The sequence below is a fragment of the Haemorhous mexicanus genome, chromosome 1, assembly GCF_027477595.1.
Source record: "Haemorhous mexicanus isolate bHaeMex1 chromosome 1, bHaeMex1.pri, whole genome shotgun sequence".
Taxonomy (NCBI): Eukaryota; Metazoa; Chordata; class Aves; order Passeriformes; family Fringillidae; genus Haemorhous; species Haemorhous mexicanus.
Window position 1 is genome coordinate 100,605,725 of NC_082341.1, and position 25,980 is coordinate 100,631,704.

General features: G+C 37.7%; 1 protein-coding gene across 3 annotated transcripts; it reads left to right on the forward strand.

Annotated features, from left to right (window-relative positions):
• Nucleotides 1-139: 139 nt before the first annotated feature.
• On the forward strand, nucleotides 140-25,980 carry FBXO15 (F-box protein 15). Of its 3 annotated transcripts, XM_059857378.1 has the most exons (10): nucleotides 140-250; nucleotides 3,727-3,840; nucleotides 5,665-5,769; nucleotides 9,733-9,975; nucleotides 10,233-10,442; nucleotides 12,274-12,403; nucleotides 14,672-14,754; nucleotides 15,892-16,037; nucleotides 21,526-21,650; nucleotides 24,810-25,980. In XM_059857378.1, exons 1-10 carry the CDS (start codon nucleotides 231-233, stop codon nucleotides 25,077-25,079), a joined length of 1,446 nt encoding a protein of 481 aa, XP_059713361.1. In that variant the 5' UTR covers nucleotides 140-230; the 3' UTR covers nucleotides 25,080-25,980. The 3 variants fall into 3 exon arrangements, 1 of the variants encoding a protein (XP_059713361.1); XR_009487983.1 differs by lacking the exon at nucleotides 24,810-25,980 and having other exon boundaries at nucleotides 15,892-20,117; nucleotides 21,526-21,651; XR_009487982.1 differs by lacking the exon at nucleotides 24,810-25,980 and having other exon boundaries at nucleotides 15,892-21,249.

The window sequence follows — 25,980 nt, forward strand, 5'->3', positions numbered from 1 at the left end:
CGGCAGCACTGCCGTTCTAACTCGGGGCGTTAACGCTTCCCGAGTGCCGCGCACGGCCGTGCTCCCGCCCCGCCTTCCCGAGCCCGCGCCCCCGGGCACCGCCTCCTCGGGCTGCCGCCGTCCCGCCCCGCCCCGCCCCAGGGCGTACCACGGGAGGTGGCCGCGCTTGTTCCTCCCCTGCCCTCCCCGCTGGGGGTGCGAGGCCGCCGCTCTCCCGCGGCGCAGCGGCCATGGCGACGGGCCGTGGCAGGTAACCGCGGGCGCGCCGAACGGGGCTCTGCCGGCCTGGGGCTCCCTGCTCGGCCTTCTTCACCTTTTCCGGGGATGGTGGTTTGCTGTTTTCCCTCAGCTTCCATTGCTCCTCTGGGAAACTTAGTTCACTTGCTCCACGGCTCTGGTTTCTAGCACTTGACTCTTCACGGCGAGGGCTGTGGCCATGGTGCTTTCCTCTCCTCTTCCTGCCCCTGGCCCTATGGACACCTTGCACCGGGACAACGCTGGTGTTGCAGGTGCACGGAGGCCTGAGTTTAACTCTTTATTTTCTGTCTGGGAAGGGGAGCTTAGACTTCGGTATGTCCTTCTGCTTGGAGGAGGTGCTATAACGAGAACACACAAAGTTAGTTTAATGGCTACTTTATGTGTGTTTGGGGTGCTTAGGCCTTTGTAATAAATTGGAGGGTTTCACTGTGGAAGGTGTGAACACCCTAATTCTTACAGTACTGGTTCAGCTTTCAAAATTTTCAAAAGCATCAGTCTGAGAGGCAAAGTTGAGAAAGCAGAATTTTCTGCTAAGCTATTTCTTCAGCTTTGGGTTTCCGAGCAGTTTCATTCCCCCTTGGTGTTTGTTGTTGTTGTTTGTTTGTTTGTTTGCTTTTAACCTGTTAAGTGGATTGGGGTAATACCCACCTTTTAAAAAGACTGAAATTGTTAGCTGAGGGAACAAAACCCAACCAGCCCATGTCAAAACATTATTGTTATTTTTGTTTATCCCCAGATACACTTTAACAGATTGAGGAGACAGGTGTTATCACTACTTAAAACTTTGTTTATGTTATTTGAAATGTTACTTGAAAGGCGATTGTTTGCTGACCACCAAAAAACCAGGGCACATTGCAAGTATTATAGGGTGTGAAGATGAAAATACTGGTACAAAACTGAGCCACACAGGTTGAAAGCTGATGAAAAAGCAATTGAAGTTGTTGTGCTTCTTACATAAGATCATCTTAGTGGTTCTAGAAGTTTCTAAAGAGGGGGTGTAACAGTTGTCATTGATTTTTATCTTAGGCTTATCTGCCCATGTTGTGTCAATGCAATGTAAAAGCATTCTGTTAATGCTAATTTAAAATCTTAGCACACACAGTACTTGAGAAGTAATTTATGGATTGAGTTTGCTGTTTGTTTCTTCACACCTTGAGAATATTTTTGTTTTGGAAGATGCAAAAGTTCTGCAGGTTTTTTTTTAATTGAAACTTACAAAAACAATAGCTGTTACAATAAAGTTTTCAAGGCATGTGTGGGCAAAGTGTTTATTTCCTCAGATATTTCTCCCTGGGTTGAAGAAGTGTGGGGGGGGGGGGGGTGGTGGTTTAAATGAGCAAGAAGGACTGAATACAGGCTATGCAGATTATACTTGTCCAAGGTAGTGTGTTTTAAAATCCAGAATCCAGGTTTTTATCTGAATTATTCCTATGGCTGGAGTTGTGTCCCTGTAGAGTTTGCCCAAACTCTCTGCTTTCAGCATGGATTCAGGGCAGAATAGCCTGGGATGTGCTGCCCTGAAACATACAAAAGTGATAGCTCTGCTGCCATTGAACTCAACTCATCCCTTTAATGGCAGCTTGTTAGTGCCTCATCATCTAGGAGTTCTTGATAGTGATACGTGAGTGAAACACTTGTTTGATCTCCAGGTTGTAAGACTACTTTTTTGTAGTTGATAATTTAGTTGGTCTATCAGTGATTGGCACCCAAGCTGAAATGTGCATGTCTTTTTGTTAAGCTTATAACAATTTGCGGTAAAATGTCTTGGATTGCCTTTTTTTTTTTTATTTTTTACATAGCCCAGTTGGCAATGTAGACCAGAGTTGTTAATTTCTTTTGATTTTATTTTTCTTTGAGCATGAATCAATCTTAAATCAAAACCAGTAGGCATTAAATGTATATGGTACCCATATAATTTAAAATTAGCTATTCCCTCCTCCACCCCATATGGATTGGTTGCCTAGAAACCCAGAGCTGGTTTGGCCAGGTGTTGGAAATCTGCTGGCAATTTAAAACATCAAAAATGCAGTGAATGGGGAGCTCTGTCTGCTTGGTGGCATCAGTGGGTATGAAGTGTAAGGATTTGGTTTAAGATTGAAACTGTCTCCATATTTCTCTGTGGATTAATGATAGTATTTGTTTGCAATTACAGCTTACAAAGTCCTTCCTATCAGAAAAATTGGAAAAATGTATAAGCGGTTGGATTGTAAGAATTTGTGTTAGAGATATGCAAAGTTCCTTTCTTTTCTATCCAATTGTGTGGAAGTGTTGCCAAAATAGGTTCTTTCACTGTGGTGTACAAGAGGCCAATCCAGACACAAGGTTGGATTTGATATATTTACAGTTCTGCACAGAAGGGGATGCTGGGTGGCAAATCCACAGAGCCAGCACACGAGCTATCAAAACGTTTTACTATTTTATACATTTTATACATTTTATACATTTTATACATTTTAGCTGAGGAAGGAATTAGTTTTCACTGGCTAGAAGTTACATGATTCGCTTAATAATTAGTTCGCTATCTTCTATTGGATAATGATTCTCTTGCTTCTCATGCTAATTTGCATGCTTAGTCTTTATCTTTTTTGAGCCAGTGAGTTTCTTGGGTCAGTGATCACAATCTCACATTTCTGGAAGCTGGAGCTAATTTCAGTACAATTGCTGAGTTGGCTTTAATAGCTTCTTCCTTATCTTGGGAGTTGTTCCAGTTATCCTTGTGGCCTGTAAATTCTGCATTCTTTGTGTCCACTAGCAGTGGCCATCCTTCTTCCCAAACTTTGTCAACCTCCCCCTAGGTCTGAAATCAGTGAAGCATGTCAAGCCCTAAACCTTAACAAAGCAATTCTACCAACAGGTAATTTCTCTGTCTAACATCTGGACATCTCTTAGAGCTTGTTAGCTGCCCTCTGTTTCATGGATTTGTTTCTTGCTGTCTATGCAGGTAAACAGCATACTATAGTATGAAAGTATACAAATTCTTTTTGAACCGCAACAGTTTCTGAGGAAGTTTGAAGGTATTGTTTTTAACTGGTATCTTTTAATAACTTAGTAGATTTTGGTGGCTCAGAAATGTCTCTGGATTAATGTTGTGAGACAGCAGATTAATCAGTGAGTTTGACTTGCTGCAGGGGCCTCAGTGGAGCTTGGTTGTGGTGGCCAAGCAGTGGTGCTGCTGTATAAGGATAATAGATCTCTACTGGATTCAAACTGATTTGGGGGAACACTGTTATTCCCTTTGCCTGCTGTGAGAGATCTATCACAGGATTGACAGCTGTGAGTTTAAATCTGAATCTTCCTCATGCCAGGTATTTTAACTTGGGTGTAATTGTTCAAGTAATAATGGTTGCCATGTGATGTATTCCCTACATCCTGTGTTGGTTGCAATATTGTGTCTAGGTGTGCACAGTATGTGTATTTCTTCATTTTGTGAATATGTGACTCTTAACAGCTTTTCCTTCTTACAAGTAGGTTGAAGACCTTTGCTGCCAGGACTGGGGAATGTTCTGAAACTGTAAATGCTGGAATTAAAAGTCTGTACTTGACACCTCCTGTAAAACCAAAACCAAGTGTGCGCTTTGAGAGGTGAGTATGTCTTTATGTCAGGAGTAAGAGTGGAAGTCCCCCTGTAAGCTGTCTTTTCACTGCTTGCAGTAATTATATTCATATCTTGGAGATTTCTAGTCAGATACTCTGAGTTGAAAAGATTTGCTTTCCTGGCCTGCTTTAGGATCCTGTGTTCACCTGCTAATGTTTTCTGGCATGGTTCTCCTTTGTGTTCTTTTCTAAGTTCATAAGGAATATGTACATTTTCCAAGGCATGTGAAGCCTTCAGCAACTCCTTTGCAAGTCATGGGCAATGTTGTTACTTGAGAATAAAAATTGTTATTTTTTTCTTTCAATGAAAGCCAGTTTGGAATTAAACTTCTTCTGTTTCTCTTGGTTATTGGTTGCCATCAAGTGAATCTTAGTGTATAGAGAGGCTGAGAATGGTGGATTGGGATGAAGGGGGAGGTATAAGTGGCTATTGCATATTAGCTACAAGGTAAATGTTTCTCTTCCTGTTTGACGGTGAAAAGGCACTTTCAATATCATTGTGAGTTGTTTTCTTTTTGAAAATTAGTTACATTTTCACACACAAAAAAAATCTAAGAATATGTTACTTGAAAAAGTAATTAGTTTTCCTTGTTTTATACATTTGATAGCTTCCTGTGTATTGATTTCTCTGTTTTGCATTGGATGGCCAGTTTAGTACCTCAGTGCCGTCAGACGGGTGTAATGGTGAGAGAAAAAAGAAAAAAAAATCTTTCCGCTTCCTTCAAAGGAAAAAGCAATCAGTTATAAATTCTGGATCAAGTGTATTATTTTAGCTAATCTGCAGCTTTTTAAGGTTTCACTTCTAAATTATCTCTGGAATGAGTGCACTAACTACTTTGGGCTTACAGTGTATGAATTGTTTCACATAATAACAATGCTAGTTTTGGCATGTTACTTCTATGTCAGTGCAACTAAGATTCTGAGTTTAATACAAACACTGAGGTATTGGCATTACCATGCTACCCTTTAAAGCTCTCTGCTTCTGAAATAGTGTTATGAATCAACAAGTGTTGCAAATAACCCAGTAGTAAAAGGACAAGAGGCACAGCTGGGGTATTGACTTTCAAAGCACCTTTTATTTTCAGTGGTGATTTTGATGGGACCATACTCAATGCTCAGGGAAATTAGGCTACAAAATGCATGTATTTTAAACTCTGTGCAGTTATGAGGTACTGCTCAAATGGTATGAGGTTCTTGTCTGTTAATGCAGAAATCACATTGGCTCATCTCCAGGGTATGTTCTGCTTGCCATGCTTAGACTGGCACCTGCATTTCAGGCAGCCTAAGACCCATGAGCATGTACAGTTTGAAGATTATGATGAGGTAGAGCATGATCTTGCTGTTAGACTAGGACATTTCTGTCCTGGTGCTTCCTGACACCTGACGCCACAGTCAAAAGGGAGAGTGAATATATCTGCAGTTTTGCAAATGCTGGTGGTTATGGAATAAATGTTAAAATCATGGTACAAGCAGTAAGAAACTGAAGCAAAACAAGGTAGTTTCATGTCAAACATAGTTAAAGTTAACAAAGTTTAATGAAAGTGCAAACCCATAACTTTTCAGGTAATTGTGCTATGCCACTTGAATAAGTTGTGATTAATTATTTTAGGCAAATGCCACATACCAGAGAGTGAAATTAGAATCCAAACTCCACAGTTTATTTCTTCAGGTGATTTTTGATTCATCTGTTCATAACCTGCTGGTTTTCACATCTTCTGTTTTTGTCTGGTTTGAAATTAAAATTCTCTGCCATTGTCATTTCTGGAGTTTGCAGTCATCTCTAACAGTATTCATTTTTCTTTTATTTTCCAGCATGCCATCAGAAATGCTGCTGAAGATATTTTCCTATTTAGATGCTGTGTCCCTATTGGCTGTTGGTTGTGTGAATAAATACTTCCATGAGCTGGCCAATGACAAGTAAGGAAGAGGGAAGGTCTCAGTTGTGCAGTAGATGTGTTTACCTGAATTATGAGTCCTTCTAATTTACCTTCTCTGATGCCAGAGTGTTGATGCATGCACCTATTGGCAGTTACTCTGCCGAAGTTCCCCTGAATAGCCCACAGCATGTGTTGCATGGAATTCTAGCTGTGCAGGGCCTGCTGTTTAAGGGGAATTATGAGGCAAAAACTAAATCCAGTGCTTTGAAATGCTGCTATCACTTATTTTTTGTTTTAAAATTTGTTTGTTTTCACATGGACCTGTGTCACAGACATGTTTTATGAACAATCCTTCCTTAGGATTTTTTCTCCTGAGAAGCCGAGAGGCCTCAGAAATAAAATGTAAGCCATAATTATCTCCTGTTGTAGAATGCAACAGGTAGATCTGTGATTGGTCTCATGTGGTTGTTTCTAATTAATGGCCAATCACAGTCCAGCTGTCTAGACTGTCTTGGTCAGTCACAAGATTTTATTATCATTCCATTCTCTGCTTTCCTTTCAAGTCTTCTGATGAAATAATTTATTCTATTCTTTTAGTATAGTTTTAATATAATAAATATCATAGAATAATAAATCAAGCCTTCTGAAACATAGAGTCAGATTCTAGTCTCTTCTCTTGTCCTGGGACCCCTGTGAACACCACCACAGACCTGCACAAACTTCTCAGTTCAGGTGATCCATAATGGTGTGTCTCCAGCAGCTTTATGAAATTGTCATAGCTTTCACAATTTTGAAGTCCTTCTTACTTAGTTCTTTCATCAGGTTTTTGCAGGGGGATTGATTCAATCAAGTAATCCACTAGTGTTTTTATCTGTTGCTCTGTTGGTAAAGTTTTGGTGATTTCTAAATGGGAGCAAATGAGATGAAGATAAATACAGACACTTTTTTTTTAATGAGGATTGCTTATACAGAGTTCATAAATTGCTCCTACCAATATGATGATAATTTTCTCAAGGGGTAAAGAGGAGAGACCTGGGTTGGTATGTGATAAATAGGATCTGGGCATCCTTTTCTTTCTAGGATTCTACTGCATTAGTGTTATTTGAATGAGAAAATATCTTCCTCTATAGGAAGTTGCTGTACTTGGTATGAATCTATTTTTCCCTGACTTACTGAAACTTGTATGGTGAATCAATTGGTTTACCTTGGCATTGATGCCTTTGGAACTGATGAATTTAAAAGGAAGATCTGTAATCCAGATTTAGGTTTTGAGGCTGTCAGCAGGTAAGGGTAGATAAAAATTGCACAGTTGACACAAATTACCAGTCTTGGCATGTGTTTCCACTTCAGGGTGGTAAGGCAGGATAAAATCACTGTGGCTGTCCAGGGGAAGATGATTCATCTATCTCTATCTCAATCTCTGTTTCCATTTTCTAATCTCAACAGAGATTAGTGTATGTGCACAAATGGGACTTGGGGTAGAGTTACTTTCCCTTATCTAGGAGCCTGACTGGTTCAGTGGGACCAGGTCATTTCTTCCTGATGGATTTTAATGGACCTTCTTAAGACCCTGAGTCTTGCAGTGTATGAATAGAAGTTTTAATTGAAGTCCCTGCATATTTTTGTGACAAATCTGACCTTGGTTTTTAGACTGAGTATCTTTTTTAGGATATTTCTTCTGTCCTTGATGTAGAGGGTGCTGTCCTTGATGCAACAGGACTATCAGTCTTTCATTGTGGTATGTCTGTGCTGCCTAATGCAGTGATTTGTCTTTTGGCTTTTCATATAATGAGTGTGCTTGAGCAGTTCTTGGCACTGATGTCTCCAGTATAACTGTTGAAGACAAGGAGATGTTTATGACCCTCCCCCCTTTCTGCACCTTCTGTGCCCCAGCATGGGGTATTCCAGCCTTCCTGGCAGGCAGTGTGGAAGGTTCACAGATATGGTCTGCCTGCAAAAACCTGAGGATTCTGATCACCAGCAGAATGTGCTTGTGTGAGAGGAAGTGAGAGCACAGGGTCTTTTTGGCATTGTGGTCAAGTGATGGCTGATGATGATGATGTGCCTGATTCTGCTATTTGAGTTAAAGGCTTGTTGTAGTAATGTCCAGTAAGAGGCCTTGAGATGAGTATTAACAATTTGAAGCAAAAAGGGCATATATTCTGTTGTGAAAGAGGCAAACTTGTGCTTCCCTGTTGGATGCCTTTTTGATTTATCTGTCCTGAATTCTTAAGAAGTTGAGGATAAAGGGGCTGTGATAACTTCCTAAACACTTGTGATTCCAAGTCTTCCTTCATCTTCTTCTCTGTCTCCCTGCCCTAGCTGAATTTTTGAGTTTCTTGAACTAATTTCTTTGCTTGCACAACACTGTTTTGGGAAAGGAAGAAGCAATATGTTACTGAGGGTGAGGATGGTTGGTATTTGTCATTAGTCTGTCTTCAGTCAACTAAATTGCTTGAGTCTGCCACTTCAAAATGCAGGAAATGCCTACTACTAAGCCCTGTGTTTTCAGCATCATACAGTAAGATGCAGAGTATCTCCTTCTATCAAAGGATGTCTTGCTTGGGAAGGGGTTTCTAGTTAACAGGAGAGTTTTATAGGAGGTTATTTTACTGGACTTTTTAGGTTGATGAAGACCAATTGGATGATACACAGCTCAGATTCCCCTGGTGATGTTGTGTTTAGGGCATCTCTCCTTTTTCATCACTGGACAATTCTAAACAGCTTTGTATTTAAAAAAGAATTTCCCTTCTCCATCATATATTATCTGGTAACTTGGCTGCCTTTTACGGTCTTAAAATAGAAGTATCTTAAAACTTTGTTTCAATTATGGGATTGTACTTTACGTTATCCTTCCCACCCTGCTTTTGGTGAAAGAAAGGTTGAAAACTTGTATTGACTGTGAGCCCACCTTTACCAGTCACAGTAGCTTTTTGGCCTGTGTGTTTTAGACACTTTTGTCTCAAAAAATGGCAGTGGGGAATTCTGTATATCTCTGCAGAGCAGCGGGCTGGAAGGTTTTTGCAAAATCCCTAAATAGGTTTGCATCAATAAGCAGAGCCTGGCTCTCAGCATGTGGGGGCTTATTCTCAGTGGCTGATGAATTGAGAATAGTTTTGATGGGTAGGAGGCAGTGTGGGATGGATCTAGTCCTTGAATGCTTTGAGGAGAGGGGAAGATGCCATACAATACACACTAGTGTAAGTTTGCCTGAGGATAAGTAAGAGCTGGTAAAGGTAATCTTGCTGATAAGTGGTAGAAAAGAATTAGAATTAAGAATTTGAATTAAGAATAAGAATTAAAAATTCTCTTAAGAATTTGTTGCCCTCACTATTAATTTTTTTAGTGCAGTTATGTACACTGTGTCTAGCAGTTCAGAATGAGAAATCTTACTGGCAACCTGTATTCATAGGTTATTGTTTGAATTCTTGGAGGTTCCTGTACTCAATATTCTGTGAACTGTCCTAGAGACACTGAGGTATGAGAGGTTGAAATGTGACCTCATAGTTATCCTGGCATGAAAGAGATGAACCCATCATTACAGTAACATATTTCTTTGACTTCAGAAAGTCATTTCTTCTCTGGGCTTTTCCAAAGAGAGTGCAGAAGGGATTGACATGACATTAGTACCACCAAACAAAGGAGGTTCTAAGTTGTCCTCCTCCACACCATTTTCAGCTGGATCTGAGAAACTTGAAGTGTCTTTGTTGAATAGGAGGTATTAAACCACTTTTTCCACTAGCTGATTTTCTACAAGGAAGATGAATCATTGTTTTGGGGTGGAATTTTCAAAATTTTCTGCTTAACCTTTATCAGTTTTCACTTACTTTGCCAACTATGACTGTGCTATCACAGAGCTTCATCCTGGCTCCCATATCTTTGGGAAGACAGACAAGACTGTTTTTGTGCTAACACTATGCTCAGTGGTAGCTGAGATGTGCATATAAAAAATGAAGTGTCTGTTCTTGAAATTGATTCCTCTTTATTCTGTTTTTATTTTCAGTGGAATTTGGCTGAAACTCTATTCCAGCTCTTTGCACCCAAAATGGACAATTTTGAAAGTGAAGTCTAAACAAACAGAAACTGTTTCTTTGGGCTGTGCTCCTTTAAATGATAAAAAGCCTGGGTACTGGAAGAAAGAGTACATCCTCAAACAAACATCTGCCTTCAAAACTAGAGTAATGCGCCTCGTTAAATTTCTAGATCCTTATACAGGTCTTCCATGTAAAAACAAAGAAGCTATGAAGTAAGCAATGCCTTGTCACAAAGATTTGGTTGAGAACAATGTACAAAATAGTAATTACTTGGGGGATATAGAATTAGAGCAAAAAAATTTATATCATAATGGGAAGATACAATGATAGTTATAAATGACTGAAACTGAGGAACCTAAGTAGCCGCTAGTAGAAATTTAAAAATTCTGTTGAAAGCATATTTTAAGTTTTATCACTTCGGGAATTTGTTTTTAAACACCCCTCTCCCCTCTCAATTCCTAAATAACAGAGTCTCTGGGTTAAGTTGGATAATTGTCCTAAAGGACAAAAATGGAAAAGAACATGTGGTAGAGAAGCCAAATCTATCATTTAAGGACACATCTGTTACTGTACTTTGGCATGATACAGACTGGCCATGCTTAGACATCCTGTCAACCCTAAAACTGTTTGGAGTTACACCGCTGCTTCCTGACCAAAGCATACCTCCCAACAAGAATGGGTGAGTTTTAACAGAGGATTTTTGAGGATTTTTTGGGTGCAACTGCTTGATAATATGTCTATACAACCTATCTGACATTTGTTTGACTCAATAAGTTAACTCTTCATTAGAAAGCCTGCCTGCAGTATTTTTTCTATGTTCTTCTCTTCTTTGGTAGAGCTTTTTAGCAAGAAATAGTATAATCCAGCAAGCTATGACATTAATTCATAGGTTAATGTTGCAGTTGGCATGTGATACGCAGACTGATAGGTCCTGACTTGGAAAGCTGAGTCTAAGGTATAGACACCAATGAGCATGAAAGAAAAATGTAAATCTAGGAGAATTTCTTGTGAAAAATTTAGCTTGAAAAAAGTTAATCAGTATTTGTGTGGCTATAATCAAGTAATCTATGTTGCTAAAATTTATTTTCTGTCTGGTAGGTGGGTGTGTGAATTTAGAGGACTTGGTGTTTAACTATGCATGCAATCTTCAGTATGTGCATATAGAGTCACACAGTCCGCAGCATGTCCCTTGTTTTTTAACTTAAATGTGTACAGTGGTTTTTGTCATAGTCTAAAAATATATTTAAATGAAAAATGTCTATTTGAAGTATTTGTTTGCTGTCAAGGAGTTTAGCACACATCTGGGCCTATGTGTATAGTAGGTGCAGTGTCAGCACCTACTATACACATAGGCCCAGATGTGTGCTAAACTGCTTCTTACACAAAGCCCCTAGCCATAGAGCTCTGAAAAAAGGGAGAAGTTTTCACCTAAAAACCACCGGGTTCCTCAACCAGAAGAAAAGTATTTTCTTAAAGAAAAACTTTTGTTTAAAGTTAGCTGAACAAGTCTTGCAGTCAAATGATGTAGGAAATGTAGTTGTTTTACCAACATGATAATTCATATGTAGAAAATGAAAGCTTGCAGGTGATTGATGTACTTATTTCACAGTTAGAGGTTTTTACAGATTGTGACTATAGATAAAGGCAGTACATTCACCAGTTTCAGTATGTCATTGTTAAAACTGTAAGTGCAGGGACAGGCCTGACTGACATAAAGATGGGAGGGGTTGATGTTGATTAGGATGAATTTTTTTACTGTGAAGGTGGTGGGACCCTGGAATAGGTTGTCTCGGAAGGTTGTGGATGCCCCATCCCAGGCAGTGTTCAGTGTGTAGTTGTAGGCGATACTACAGTGATACCAGTGGAAATCTAGGAACTGTTTTGAATATAGTAAGAGCCTAAGTCTGAAAAGGATTTTAGAAAGACTTCTTTCTTCATTCTGAATAGGTAATGCAAACTCTACTTTCTGCCTTTTTTTTTTTTTTTTAATGTGCCATTAGTTAATAAGAGTGTCCATGAACTTATATTTAAGAGTGTTTTGGAGCTAAATGGCTTATAGGTAAAATATAGAAAAAACAATCTAAAAAAGGAAAGCTTCCCATAGCACAAACTTTTAGTTCATTATATATACAATTTGATCCTTTCCTTTGAATTTTGCTTCACAGTGATAAATGTTCAGTGATTCCATCTAGTGTCAATAAGTATCGAAAACAAATTGTAAAGTAATTCTCTATTTTGAAAAGTTGGGCAAGCACATAAGTTCTTTTTTAAAGAGTGTTTTAGAAGATCATATAGTAGTTTTGTTTCTTATGTTGTTAGGGATTCAGATCCTGCTAGTGGACTGTAGTTGTTCAAATGTATAGTTTATGACTGCATGCCAAATGCTTTCAAAACCATTTTCATCATGTGCTGCTGGTCAGACTTCAGAGTTAAAAATGTAATTAGGCTGAAATTTTACATTAAGAAGGAGACATAACCTTTTTGCTACATTCTGTATGTTCTTTTCAAAGACCTCGTCGCTTTTCCTTGATTGCTGAGTACCATCTTGCTAACCTGACTGAAAATAGTGTAGTGGTTGGTGCTGATGAGCTTGTCCAGCTCTTCAGTCTGAGTCCAGGACTGTTAGTAGGAATTTGGAAGGTAAGATAACATTTTGTTTCAGTATTTTATTATTATTTGAAGGAAAAGATTTTTTTTTTCTTGTAATTTGGGTTTGGGGAGGGTTTTTTTTTCTCCCTTTTGTATTTTGAAAGGTTTTGTCGAAACTAGTAACCATAAAACACATGGAGGGACTGTAAGTGGATGATTTATTGTATCCTAAAGAGCTGTCACAGGAGTATATATACATAAAAAATTCCACTTTTAATTAAAAGATCAGTTATGTATCATTCTGTACTAGGTACTGTGTTCCATTTTACTTATTTTGTGGTCTTCACATGCCCGAGTTTGATATCCTAGGGTAATTTTCAATAGAATGGTTTGAGAAGTGCTTCTTCCTGTGATTCATGCCATTACCTGTCCATATCACTCAAAGTGATGAGTTCCTACATTGCAGCTTGGCTTAATCTACATCACCAGGTAGCAGTATCCTGCTCCAGCAGTAGGAATGCTGTAAATCATGCCCTTTTGGGGGCATTAAATTCTTGGTATTAAGAGTCTAAGTTAAGCAGTTAGCCTCTGTAGTAGGGTGTAGACATGAATGTCTTTAGACGGCAGTGCAGAACATCTGAAGTAGACTTCTACACAAAAGGAATCTGCATCTTTGCGCGGAATGCACTGGGACCTCTGTGTCTGCCTGTTGCTGTGCAGGGCTGGGTGCTATGGAGGCCTATCTCAAGTGTGCTGCTCTTGATCTGAATTCAGAAGTGTGAGCTCTTTTTTCCTCCCCTCAGTCATGCTATTGATGTCAGCTTAGGTTATTTGGCACTGGCAAGGAACTTTCCTCAAGGAGGCTGCTGTGAGCAGTTCCTCAAAGTTGTGTCTAATTTCCAGCTGCAAACATGCTGTCTCAAATGTGCACAATCACCAGAGGCAATGTTTAAAACTGCAGAAGGACTAGAGTTTTCACTTACTCAAAGATAAGAGTGAAAGTCCATTTCCTAGAAAACTTGAGACTACCTGACCAGCATAAACCTGTCTCAGGTTGTTTCAGTCTGTGAAAAGCTCTGCTAAGTGAAAAACCATTTCTCTCATATCTTCAGAAGTTTTGTAGACTGATGTCCCTGTATTGTTGGCTCTGTGGTCTTGCTTATGGATTGGCCCCATCCATGCTTGGAAGAGAACTCTTTCAGCACCTGGAAATGGTTCAGTCATAACCAAGTTCCACATAGTTGTTAAGAATCAAGTGCCTCACTCTAGTATATTGTCCCTGCTTCCTTTTCTGAACAGCAGTTCTTATTCTCTGTGTAGGCAGAGCAATATGAGGTAGTTAAGTGTCAGTGGGTGTCATAATTGTAAGTGCCACACATCTTGTTTTTTTGCACATAGCTGCAAAACAGAAACTAAGGGCAGGTTACGTGGGCCTCCTGTATTTGGATAGAGAAAGACTGAGAAATTATGTGATTGATAGATATCCCTTGTTAAATCCTTTATAGCAGTAATTTTGTACTATGAAAATACAGGAGTAGTTAAAAAGCCAAAAGTTTGAATAGAGGATGTAATTTTCCAGTAACCCAGAGAGATGAAAACAGTAGTTGCCCATATTTTAGGAGAGTTATAGACTTCTGGCAGTGAATAATTTTCCTGTTTACTTAGGTGTTTGTAAATGTAGGATTTAAGAAATGCATTTAAAGAAAAAAACCTGATATCCTAGCATTCTGTGTTCTTGAAGTAAATACGTACCTCTGTCTCTATTTAGTTTTCACAAAGATATTTTCTTTGACTATAGAAGGTTATGTTTTTAATGTTTTCCCAGGAGTAAATAATCTGGTGAAGACACGATTTTTACTTTGAAATTCACAATTTCTATTAAATAATTCTGTATTCCTCACTGATGTTAGCCCTCTTTGGAAATAGTTCTTTACACATGAAAATAAACTTGATGCTTCAGTAGTTGGGAGTAAGTGCTGTTTGATTCTGTTTAGGTATCTTTTTTAAAGTGGTAAGTAGAAGCTAGGAAAGTACAATTCTTGGATTGCTCTCATAATTTTTGCCTTGGCATAGCTAGCTTCTCTCTCTTTCCCTATAATACAAAAATGCTGCGATCTTTTAAATATATTCTGTACTCTTGTGAAAAGACAGTAAAAGTTTTAGGAGTCCAAATGTTAAAGCAAGCCATTACTAACATTATTATAGTAATTGACAGAGTAATAAGCAGCAGCATTTATCTATGAATTTTAATGCTCAGAAAGACCTTGTGAAAAAAAGAATTTCCAGATGAAAATACATCTACTTTAATTAACTTTTCAGGGGAAAAATGAAATTGCTTTTGTTATGGCGAATCTTCATTATAATCAACTTCTTGAGAGAAGCATTTTGGGTTCTGCTACTATGTAAGTTTGGTTTTCCTTTGTGGGTAAAATAGATAACCTTTTGAATAAAGCTTTGAGTTTTACAGTTAAAATTGGGTGCTGGTAAAAGGTTTATATTTAGGCAGTAATTATTCTTGTTTAATATAAACAACAGTTACAGTAACTAAATAAAAAACTCTAGAAGCATTTTCATACTAAAGTATGACCATTGTTATGCTCTTAAGGAGATGATTTAGTTATACAAGTGTTGTGGTACTTGCCGTGTTGAGAAAGTTAGAAATACACTGCACACACTTTCTCCCTTTCCACAAGCAGACTTCTTATTTCCTCTTTCTATCTGAAACAGAAAGAAAAGAGAGAGACATTTCAGGAAGTAGGGAGGTATTCTTTGGCTATGTAAGAGGGGGGAAAACTCTGGTAAACTGGTGAGGTGCCTGCATTAATCTTTTAATCCTTTTGAGAAAGTAGCTGAGTTTCCTATGAAGTGTTTGTATATGTGTATATTGCAGTGTATAATATAATACCTGTTTATACATTGTAACCTGCTTGAAAATACGATTTTTTTTTTTTTTTAAGCTTTAGAATAGTATTTGGGGAATTTATTTCCCACTCAGCTTTCAGGTCAGATACTGTTGTATCTACCAGTAGTCTTAAATGCCCACTATAACTTTGTGTGGCTCTTCTCACACAAAATGTAAGATTTAACACCATCTCCCTTAGTACCAAATTGAATCCTATGTAGAAGTTGCTCAGTTGCCTCTGGCATGTGGTCTCTTTAGGTCACTTGTGTGCAGTACTTACTTAGTTAGGCACAGACAAAATTATTTCAATATTTGCTATTTCAGAGAAGTCTCTAGAGTTAGTGGACTTTAAGATTTGTAGTTAAGCTAAAGCTTTTTTCTTTTTCATAGACAAATCCATGTCTTGAAGTTTAAGAGATGTACCTTTTAAATTTCACTGCTCTACTTTCTGCCTTTGGCTGGGCTGAACAGCTGATCAGCAGTATTAGACACTGTATTATCTTGAAAGAAGCATGATGAACTAGAGATGATTGATTTGGAAACTGACCTAAGATGACAGTCTCAATGTAGGCCTATGTGTTATATATTTACTAAGTCATACGCACTTGCTAAATTCTATCTTTTTTTTTTTTTCAAGTCAATATTCTCCTCCACCTCATAAACCTTTACTGGATGATATTGACTCAGAATATGGACTGCATGACTACAGCCTGCATCTTGATCTGCATGGCAGAAACTGCATGTACCTGTGTGGGTCCTTCAAGTGCCTCTTCTGCAGAAAACGTAAAGTTGATGGAACAATAATGTCTGTTTTAAAAATTATCCCTGCTGTTACACCTTTCCTTCTTATACCCAGTTTCTCTGTTTTAAGGGGTGAAACTGAAATGGAATTTTAAGAGTTAGCTATCTTTCTGTTTGTGGTATGGTTTATATCTGCATTTGTGTGGTGTCCTAAGCCTGCTCTGTAAGAAGTCTGCCTGCTGGTACATTGACACTGTCAGGCCTGGCACACAAATTGTGCAGATTTTTAGGGTCTTTTCTTTTAGTTTTGTGCTACATTAATAATACACTGGCACAGTTCTTGGTGCAGGTTGATGCTTCTTTTACATATATTTTATGAAGGAGAGATGGATACATCTGGAATCTTGTTTGTGTAGAATTCTCCTCAAGTATACAGACAGATTAAATATATACATACGTTTGTAGAAGTTACTATGAATTTAATATTTAGAGTTTTTATTTCGGTGAGCTTAAGGTTGCCTGTTTTGACAACCTTTCATTATGTGGAAAACAACTTCAGTCTTTTTCTGCTGCTTCATTCTGTTCTCAGCACTTCTTTCCATGAGATGTGATTGGCCATCCCTGTTGTTCTCATACAGCCCAGATTCATAATTGTACTGGGGTTTTGAAAAATACATGGATGATCTCTTTTTTGACTTAACTTCAGCATAACTTCCTAAGCTACACAGCTGTCTTTCTGTAAGCAGAGACAGATTAAAATTTTAAAATTAAACACTGTAATTAATTTAATTTAGAATTAAGTACTGTAAATTAATTATTCCTCCCCAGTATTTTTTTTTATACCGGCACTTCTGAGCGCTGTGGATTTCAGAACATATTGTTTTTCTGTCAGTAGAGGGCGCTGTTGTCAGGCGTGAGTTCTTCTACAGGGCTGCAGAATTTCCCCGTGATTTGGTTTGGTTTTTCTCATTTCTATTTGGTGATTGCAAGAGCTGTCATTTAGACTGCAGCCTTATGCAGTGTGGAGCGTTGTAGTCCTTGAACCTGAAATATACATGTTTTCAGATTCTAGAAGAGTGCCAAGCTTGAATTAAAGGAATACTTCTAAGGATAAAACTTCAATGAAAGTCTATGCATGTAGCAAGAAATCTTACCTGAAGTGTTGTGTAGTACAGGAGTCCTCTTTATGTTATCAAAAAAAAAAAAAAATCTTCTGAAAATTGGCCAGAGAGTTGGGTTTTTGGGATTGTGTTGGTTTTTCTTGTTTAGCTGAATATCACATTTTGTTTTCTAAAATGAAAATGTTATGCTTCTAGCATTACAGTTGCACAAGAAAAAGGATTATGTGGCATACTTCCTTTCTTGGTATCACTTTCTTGCTGCTTGTAAGCTGCTTCCACAAAAGATTAAGCTGATGTTTATGCAAATTGAAGCAAATGTCCATGAGCTACAGTTGTGATGCTGTCTCACTTTTCAAGTTACAGAATCTGTTTTATGTTCACAAGTGTTTCCTGAATTGCATTGGTTTTGTCACCTTCAGCAGTGTGACAGCCACCAGAATCTGGTCTCAAAGGACATCAGCTGAAGCCATGGTTCTGCAGACAATAAGCTCATTTGTCATCTAATCCCTTCCATGTGCTTGCACAAAAATTCCTTTTGGAAAATGCTTGACTTCTTCCAAAAAGGTGTAGTGAGGCAGTCTGCTGTCACATTTTTCATTGTGATTTGTTATTAATTTTTGTCATTCTTGTGAACATGGTGATGCTGAATGTGGCCAGGTTTATCCAAATTGGTTGTGTTTGATGGTTTGCCTTTTGTTTTTAAGGTCCATTCTAATAATGGACCATCCTTTGGGAGGACTCTGAGGCATGGAAGTCCTGAAACATGCTGGGAAGTCTTGCTATTTCTGAAAATTCTCTACCCAGTCCAGTTTTATTTTAAATTATAGATGCAACGTACCCATGGCAGTTTCCACAACTTGAGGCACATACCAGTTGTCAGCTAGTTCTGTTGTTGTACTTATTTATTAGTTTTCACTAGGAAGCTTTCGGCATTCTTAGGTTACCAGAGAATGCTCATTTGCATTTTGCAGAATAACTGATTTATTTGTTGAAGATTAATTTTTGTCTGCTTTTTGTTAGTATATATTAATATTGTGCTTCATTTTGCTACTCCATTTTCAATTCATTTTGCAGAATTCTTAATATTAAATTAAAAAAGGTTATGTCACACTTCATTGGACCAAGCAGATGGAATGTATATGGCTATAGATTTTTTTTTCTGTTATTACACTTGCATTGCAGTAACTAGCTGTTTTGCCACTGTTTTGGTTGGCGTTTGGCATTTTATTTTATGCTCCCTTTCATGTAAACATAATTAGTAATATGGTCTCATTGACAGGTACTGTAGGTGAGTATGTTAAATACTTTGCAACTGAATTGAAAATTTTTAGAAAACTTGTTTTCAAGAAGTTATGACAGGCTTTTCATATGACTCCCAGAAGCCATGAGTCCAGGTTCTTAATAAATATTTTTGAAATGTATTTACCTAGGTTTTCAACTTTTTAAGCACAGCTTTGTAGCCACTCGGTAGTTTAAGCTTTCACTTTTCAATGTCATTTCTTGTTGATGTAAACTGATGTGTTGTGCTTGCAAAATGTAAGGGCTGATTTTTGTGTATTTAGAGAACTTTTAAGATTTGTTTGTAAAATTTCATATCAGGCATTTGAAATGTTTTGCTTGACCTTGAAGATTGATTTGCAAGTTTAAATTATGATTTCAGTGTGATAAGGCTGGTTGTTGGCACCCAAATTATTGTTAAACACAGCTTTTCCTCCGAAAATACCAGTCAAATGACAGCTTGCAACAAAGGCTTGGTTAGCAAAACAAACTTCCTTGGCATTTAGCTAAAGTAAGTGCTTTGGAACTATTGGTCTATTTGTTTCTTCCCCCTGAGGTTTGTCTACATGGTATATGTTCTCTTTGTTGGTATTACCTTTATTTGGAAGTATTTGTTCCCTGTAACTTACTCTTCTGCTTTGCTTGCCGTTGCCATGTGTGTCTTGCATGAATCAAGGACTAGAGATATTATAAGGGGATAATGAAACAAAGTTTGGTTCAGCCTGAAGAATGCCCTGTCCAATTTGCTTCCTCTATGTTTCTCTTCATATGTTTAACATAGCTTGTCCTGCCCTTAAATTTTATTTTCTCATCTGTCTGGGGTGAGGAAGGGGAGATTTCAGTATTTAGCCTTCAGTTTCTTGCTTGTTTCTAGGCAGGCTTTTCCTTCCTCCTGAATGTGAGCACTGAAATTGAGCTTTTATAATAAAAAAAATATATATAAAGTCTGGATTAACCAACCCATTAATAATTAGCCTTCAGATTCTTGATCTGTTGCCTGTTTCCATTCTGGCTAAAGTTAAGAAGTAACTGCAACACATCATAACCGCATGATCTATCTAGCAATGGTGTATTAATGCCATGCAATAGTAGTGATGTCTTTTGCTTCATTGATTTATTAGCAGCAGAATGTTTTTTTAAATCCATTTGTATTCCATTCAAAATTCATTTGATCTGAATGAGTAAGAGAAATAGCAACTTCCATTCAGATTGGAATTGTGCATAACCAAGTAGTGCTTTTGGAAAAAAATGCTCGTTGACTGATGCTTTCAAGCCTCTTGTATAAAAGTTCAACTTTAAATGTGGACTTTCAGTGGTTAGTCAGTAAACTATTTCAATAAGATATTTTTACCTTAATGAAATTTTGTCATTGAATTTGATTTACTGAGGTTTTGGAACTGAACCATTTGGACAGATGTCAACTTAGGGCCTTTTTCTACTTTGAGCTGGATCCTGGAAATGAATTTTGCTTACATTTTCTTCACTGATTTCTTTGGCACTTCACTGCAAGGACAGTGGGTATCACAGTTTGGAGGACTGCATTTTCCTTCAACTATACAAAACATTTCCTACAAAATATTTCCTAGGCAAAGTCATGTTGGTTTCACTGTATTCACATTCCTATTCCAAACAGCGTCTGTACTGAAAAACCTGCAGCTGTTGTTCTCTGCCATGTGCTGGGCTGCTTCCTTTCTGGAATGAGTGTTCTTTGGACTTCCCACTGGTGAGTGATGCCTTTCCAGCATTGGTTTGTGGCCAGCTCTATCTTGGGAGTTGCTTGGCTCTACAGTACCGATTCAGAGAAGTTTTTGGCCTCTGTGTTAAAGTGTGTGCTTTCTTTCTCCATCACTGTCTCCAGCTACCTGTTTCAAGAAGCCACCAAGATGAGGTTTTGCTGCCACTGCATGCTGGATGCAGCCATTGAACTTACAGCCAGCCTTAGGATGTTGCTTCTTCTGTCTGTAGCCTCGTGCTGCTACTTGGGCTTGATTGAAGGAGAATCACAGGCAAAACACTTCTGCCTTTTTTCACTTCTGTCACTTGCATCTTAAATCTCTGCAAGCCCCTTCACTTGTTACCTTACCAGTCACGACCTGCTACTGGATCCTGACAAGCATTATGTTCCTGGGAATGCTTCTCTCCCTTTGTATCTGTCTCCTGCAAGTGCTAGATACTTTCTTTTTTGTACTGAGGTCTCTAGTGCTTTTGTTCTGCTCTTTTGAGAGAGTATCTCTTGTTCGAGGAGACTTGTTTAAGGAATGTCCTACCAAGAAATCTGCTTGTATCATGATGTGATGCTTTTATTTTCACTTTTCTTTGTAGTCAGATCATGTTCACTATGATGTATCCCAAGTTATAATTAGACTGTTGGATTCCCTGGTTAACTTTCCTTCTCTGATAGCAAAGGAGAAAAAAATTTAAAAAAATGCGCCTATTTTGAGAGGAGAGGAAGAGGTTCCAAAGAAATATGGTTATATGTAGTAATAAAAAAATCACAAATCATAATAATTCTGCCAAAAAAACCCCAGGGGCCTTGGAAAGCTATTTAAACAATGAAAAAATCCATAATTTAAAAACTTGATTCAAATCAAATCATACTGCATGTCAATTTAAATGATGCATTATCCTTTCTAAGGAGGACTAGTCATCTGTATACCCTTTGTATTGGGTTTTTTGAGTTTCCAGTCAGAGCTGAGAGATTTAAATAACTTGGAAAAAAAAGGTTGGGGAGGTATCTCATTGTTTTATTTTGTGTGTTAGTGTTGAGCTTGACTTCTGGGGAATGGGAAGTGATGGAGGCACTGGTGGCATGAAATTGAAATGCTGAATGTGGAATTTTCTCCTTGCATCCTTGTGTAAGTTCTTTGGGTGGCATTCCTATTTTTACACTAAAAAATACAAAAGATTTTTTTTATCTGCAGTTTCTACTGTGGATCACAGAATCAAAGCTCCAAACTGCAGCTTAATTCCTCTTTAAAGTGCTTGATATTTAGCTGTTGGTGTATGCTAGGGTTTCTTATTGGGAAGTGGGAAGAAAAAGACATGGAAAGAAGATAAGTGAACATTTACAGTGTACTTGGGCTCAATTTGATTTATGCTGCTGTAATATTGTATATGGTTTATATTTTCAGGTGACATTGAAAATGGATACCTGAGACTCAGAGTTGTAAACTTAAAGGATAATAGGAAGCACTTGCCTATTATTGGGACACTTGGCATATGCTGGGAAACAGATGTGTTTAAAGGCAATGTAAAGGTCAGAAATATTTTCTGTTCCTGGAAATGCTTACCTCAAAACAGAATTATGTTTGTGCATCCTAAATAGGTTAATTTTTAAACAATCTTTTGATTTGTAGAAGCTGTTTGTAACTGGACAAAACCTCTATTCCAATATTTTAAAAAAAGGTGAATTTTGAGGAAAAGAGTTTTCTTCTTTCTCTCATAAGTCTGGATTGCATGATAGACCCATTATCTCTGTGTAATTACTCCAGTGCTTTCCTCTCAGCAAAGATGCTGTGACTGACCAGCCCATTTGGAAATGCTGGACAAAAAATGTACTGCAGATGTACTTTTTGTGAGGATTTTTTTAAAATTTGTTGTGAGAGAGCTATTTTTTGTATTGTGTTTTTTGTTTCTTTTTTTTGTTTGTTTTTTTGGTTGGTTGATTGGGGTGTTTTTGTGAGCAATAAGCCTTGAACCTCTGGGGAAATACTCTGCAGTTCTGTGCTGTATGTGCTGTGAGAGTTAAGAACTGCTGGGAAATATTAAAATGCCAGTGGACAGAGGAAATTACAGTCCTCATCCACACAGTCAGCACCTAGCTCCAGTCAGGTACATCACTCAGCTGGATTAACTATTTATTTTTTAGAGGAAGGCTCACACATTCTATAAATTCCTAAATTAAATTAGGATAAAATTCCTAAAAGAATTATTTCAAACAAAGTTTCTGAATAGTTCTGTAGCTTTTGCAATAGTGGTGAAGGCATATATTTTTAAATGTGCTTTATCAGCATGAAGTCATGAAGATTCTGATGAATATATTTTAAGCACTACTGAAGAATCATCTAGTTCAACACTTGATTTCAATTTTGGTGCTTCTTTTGAAAAAAACCATCAGAATTAATAAAACTGTTGTTTCTGCCAATCCTGTATAAATGTGGAATGGAATACTGTTGGATAAGATGAGACTTTTTTTGCCAAGGCATGTAGTGACAAAACAAAGGGCATTGTTTTTAACTGAAAGAGGGTAGATTTAAACTGGACATTGAAAAAAAAAAAAAAGCTAAAGAATTCTTTCTCCATGCTCAGCATGGTGAGGCAGGGCAGTTGGAATTAGGTGACTTATAAAGGTCCCTTCTAACCCAAATCATTCTGTGATTCTATAGGATTAACAGCTGCTTGGCAGAATCTTTTATTTTTTTTGATGAAAGAAATCCTGAATAGTACATAAGAATTTAGGAAGTTATCTGTCAGAGGAAACAGCTATGTCTGTAGTCTTTACTTTTTTCATTTTTAATCATTCTCCTATGTGCTTACAGCATAAATTATATTTAATATTCATTTCTAGGACAAAATAAAGAATACAGTATTTTTTTTAAACCTCATTTTGTGATGACAGATGGAACATGTCAGCATATAGCTGTGGGTTGAATTCAGTGTGGTTTTTACCATAAGTCTCTAAAATTCTTAAAGCATGTCAAGGCCAGATAACATCAGCCACAGAAGTAGGACATTCCATTACTTTGAATTTATTTGAATTTTGGTTAATACTCTAAGTAAAACAAAAAAAACCCCAAAAACTTTCTTGGCACTTCTGGGTGTTTTAATAAAAAAATAATTGCTGAAGTACAGAGAGTTGGAAATCGTCACGGCTTAGGAATGGTATTCTCCAGTTTAGGATTCTCACTGTAACCACTCCAAGTCACACTCCACTGGCTTCCCTTCCCCTTCCTCTCCCCTGTGTTGGACTGGAGAGGAGAGCTGGAGGCACAAAAGGTAAAGATCAAGGTTGAGATAAGAGCAGTTTACTGGAAGCAGCATTGAGATAAGAAAATGGAGAGTAGCAGCAACAATATTGTACAAGAGAGGGGAGTGATTCATGTACAAATGCTCACCATGGAGCAAAACCTGACCATTGCTCAATACTCTAAGGAGAAGAAAGCCCTTTCCTTGCCCCTGGAAATGAGGTGAGGTGGTATAGAACAACCAGATCTTAGCCATGCTCCCTCCTGGCTACTGTAAAAATTAACCTGATCCTGACCAGAACCAGGACAGAAATGCATGGGAAGACCCCACCATCCCACCACCCAACACCACCCCACTTTACTATTCATAATTGGCCTTTTATATGCAAGTTGTCAGACCAGAAAATAGTGATTCTTTCTTGTTTCCAGTGATTCTGTAGCTCATATAAGTTTATTACACCATCATTAAGTTTGGTTTGAATTTTGTATTTTCAGCTTAGTCTACAGTAAAAAGCTTAGGGAAACTGTGTGCATCATATTGCCTCATGTTCGTGCCATCTGCCCTTGTGTTGTTTGATTGAAGTAAAGTAATAGTGAAAGCAATGTTAGAGCAACAGAAGCACAACTATGTAGTACAGAGAAATAAAGCATTCCAAATGAATTTTTTTGGCACGGAATATGTGGTGTTGGTTTGTTTATGCTTTTAGAGCACAGATACAACATAATGAAGATAATTTGATTCATTTAATGATTCAGAACTCATGAGAATAAGGAACAGCTGATACTAACAATTACTCCTTTGCTTCCAAGGGATATGTCAAACTATGAGTTTGTCAAGACCAAGGAATTGGCATTAACATTTTTAAATTATCTAGTTGTGTGATCTCGTAAAGAAATATTTTCAAGAATTTTTAAGAGGAGGAATTACATCAAGATTATTAATATTACTTTTTTGAGAACTGAAGCTGTGAGCCTTTCAAAGAGTACGGTATACAGCTGGCTTGGAAGGGTAGTTGTGTGCGCACTGCCTTGGGTGGTCCCTGAGTATCTTTGCAAACATTGCTGCATTCACTCAGGTTTAGCAGCTGACTTTAATCTTAGGTTGCTTTCTCGTATTGAAGGGACCATCATTATTTGAATGGTAAAGCAACTAATTGTTGAGAAAAACAATTAGATGTTAAAGGCTTAAAAATGTTCAAGTAATGTCTAATTTGGTTTGGCACTGGTGCTTTCTCTAGCACAGCGTTTGATGTGTTTAGGTTGCAGTTTAGATTTCTGTAGGAAACCTCAAAGTATTGTTGCAGTAGGTCAGTGAAGCACAATCAATTTTTTTTTTTTTTGAGGTTTTAGCCTTTGTACAAAACTCTCTGAACCATTGATATGCCTTCTAAAATCAGGGACAGATCTGTTCCATGATATAGGGAAATAATCTCTTCTGCTTGTGTTTGTAGGACTGCTTTGTGATGGATCTGACACTCTTGGATGAAACTGGAAAGCCCTTCTGGTGTTTTAGTGCTCCAGTCCACATGGAATTATCTACCAAGTCGTCCGGCCTTTATGACTACATGGGTCATATCTATACTGCAGACTATGCAGATTCAGAGGGTAAAGTCTGTGTTGAGTTTGTATGGTTGGAAGAAACCAAGGAATATATTATAGTCAGTTTGGTGCTTTATGTAAGCACCAAAAAGGTCAACAGCTGGTATGGAACAAACTACTGACTTAATTAGGTTACTAATTTTCTTTGCTTTAAGGACCAAACAACCCTGCTACAACAAAAACCTCAGTAAACCATTGATGCTTAAGTTTGACACCAACAAGCAAGACTGTTCCTGCAAGTTTTCCATTAACAAGTGCAATTGCCTAAATATTTTTAATAGACAATTGAGGAATCAAAGAGACATATTGATGTAAGTGAGAGGTTTTCTTCTCTGTTGAACATTACATGGTTAGTCTGTTTCTCACTTGCTATATTGAAATTATTTTTAGGAAGATTTTTCTTCATAGACACTTGTTACTATGGTTAAGGAATTGCTTCTCTTGAGAGCCATGCTGTGAAGATGCCTTACCTTACATAAGCTACACTGGTTTTGAGAACATTGACTTTTATGCTTAGTAATAAAACAGCATGTGTGCTGTTCCCTCCAGGTTTGTTGGAGTGTAGTTGGTAAATGAGAGGTTTTGTTAAACACATTTTGTTAAATGCTTTTTCCAGAAAATCTTCACTGAAATATATTTTAGTAAAAGATTGAGAGGCTAGATGGGAAGTCAGATCTGAAAAATGTGTCAGTCAAGGCATTTGTTAAGAAAGTAGTGTAAAATCTGTTTATGACGTTTCTTTAAATTCCTGTTTGTTCTGTTTTCCCATGTTCTAACCTTGTCTGATTGAGACTAGATACTTGCCTCACATATTGGCCTATGAATAAGTGTCACAGTTATCAGCCAACCTGAGTTGATATCTATTCTTACTGAGTGTATGTAACATTCAGTTGTTTGGAAACAGTGCATATCTGATACTGTTTATCTAACAATATGAATCCATATAAAAATTGAATATATGTGCCTGATATTTCCAGTTCCATGGAGTAACTTTAGAATAAAATTTTCTACTTTCTGTATTAA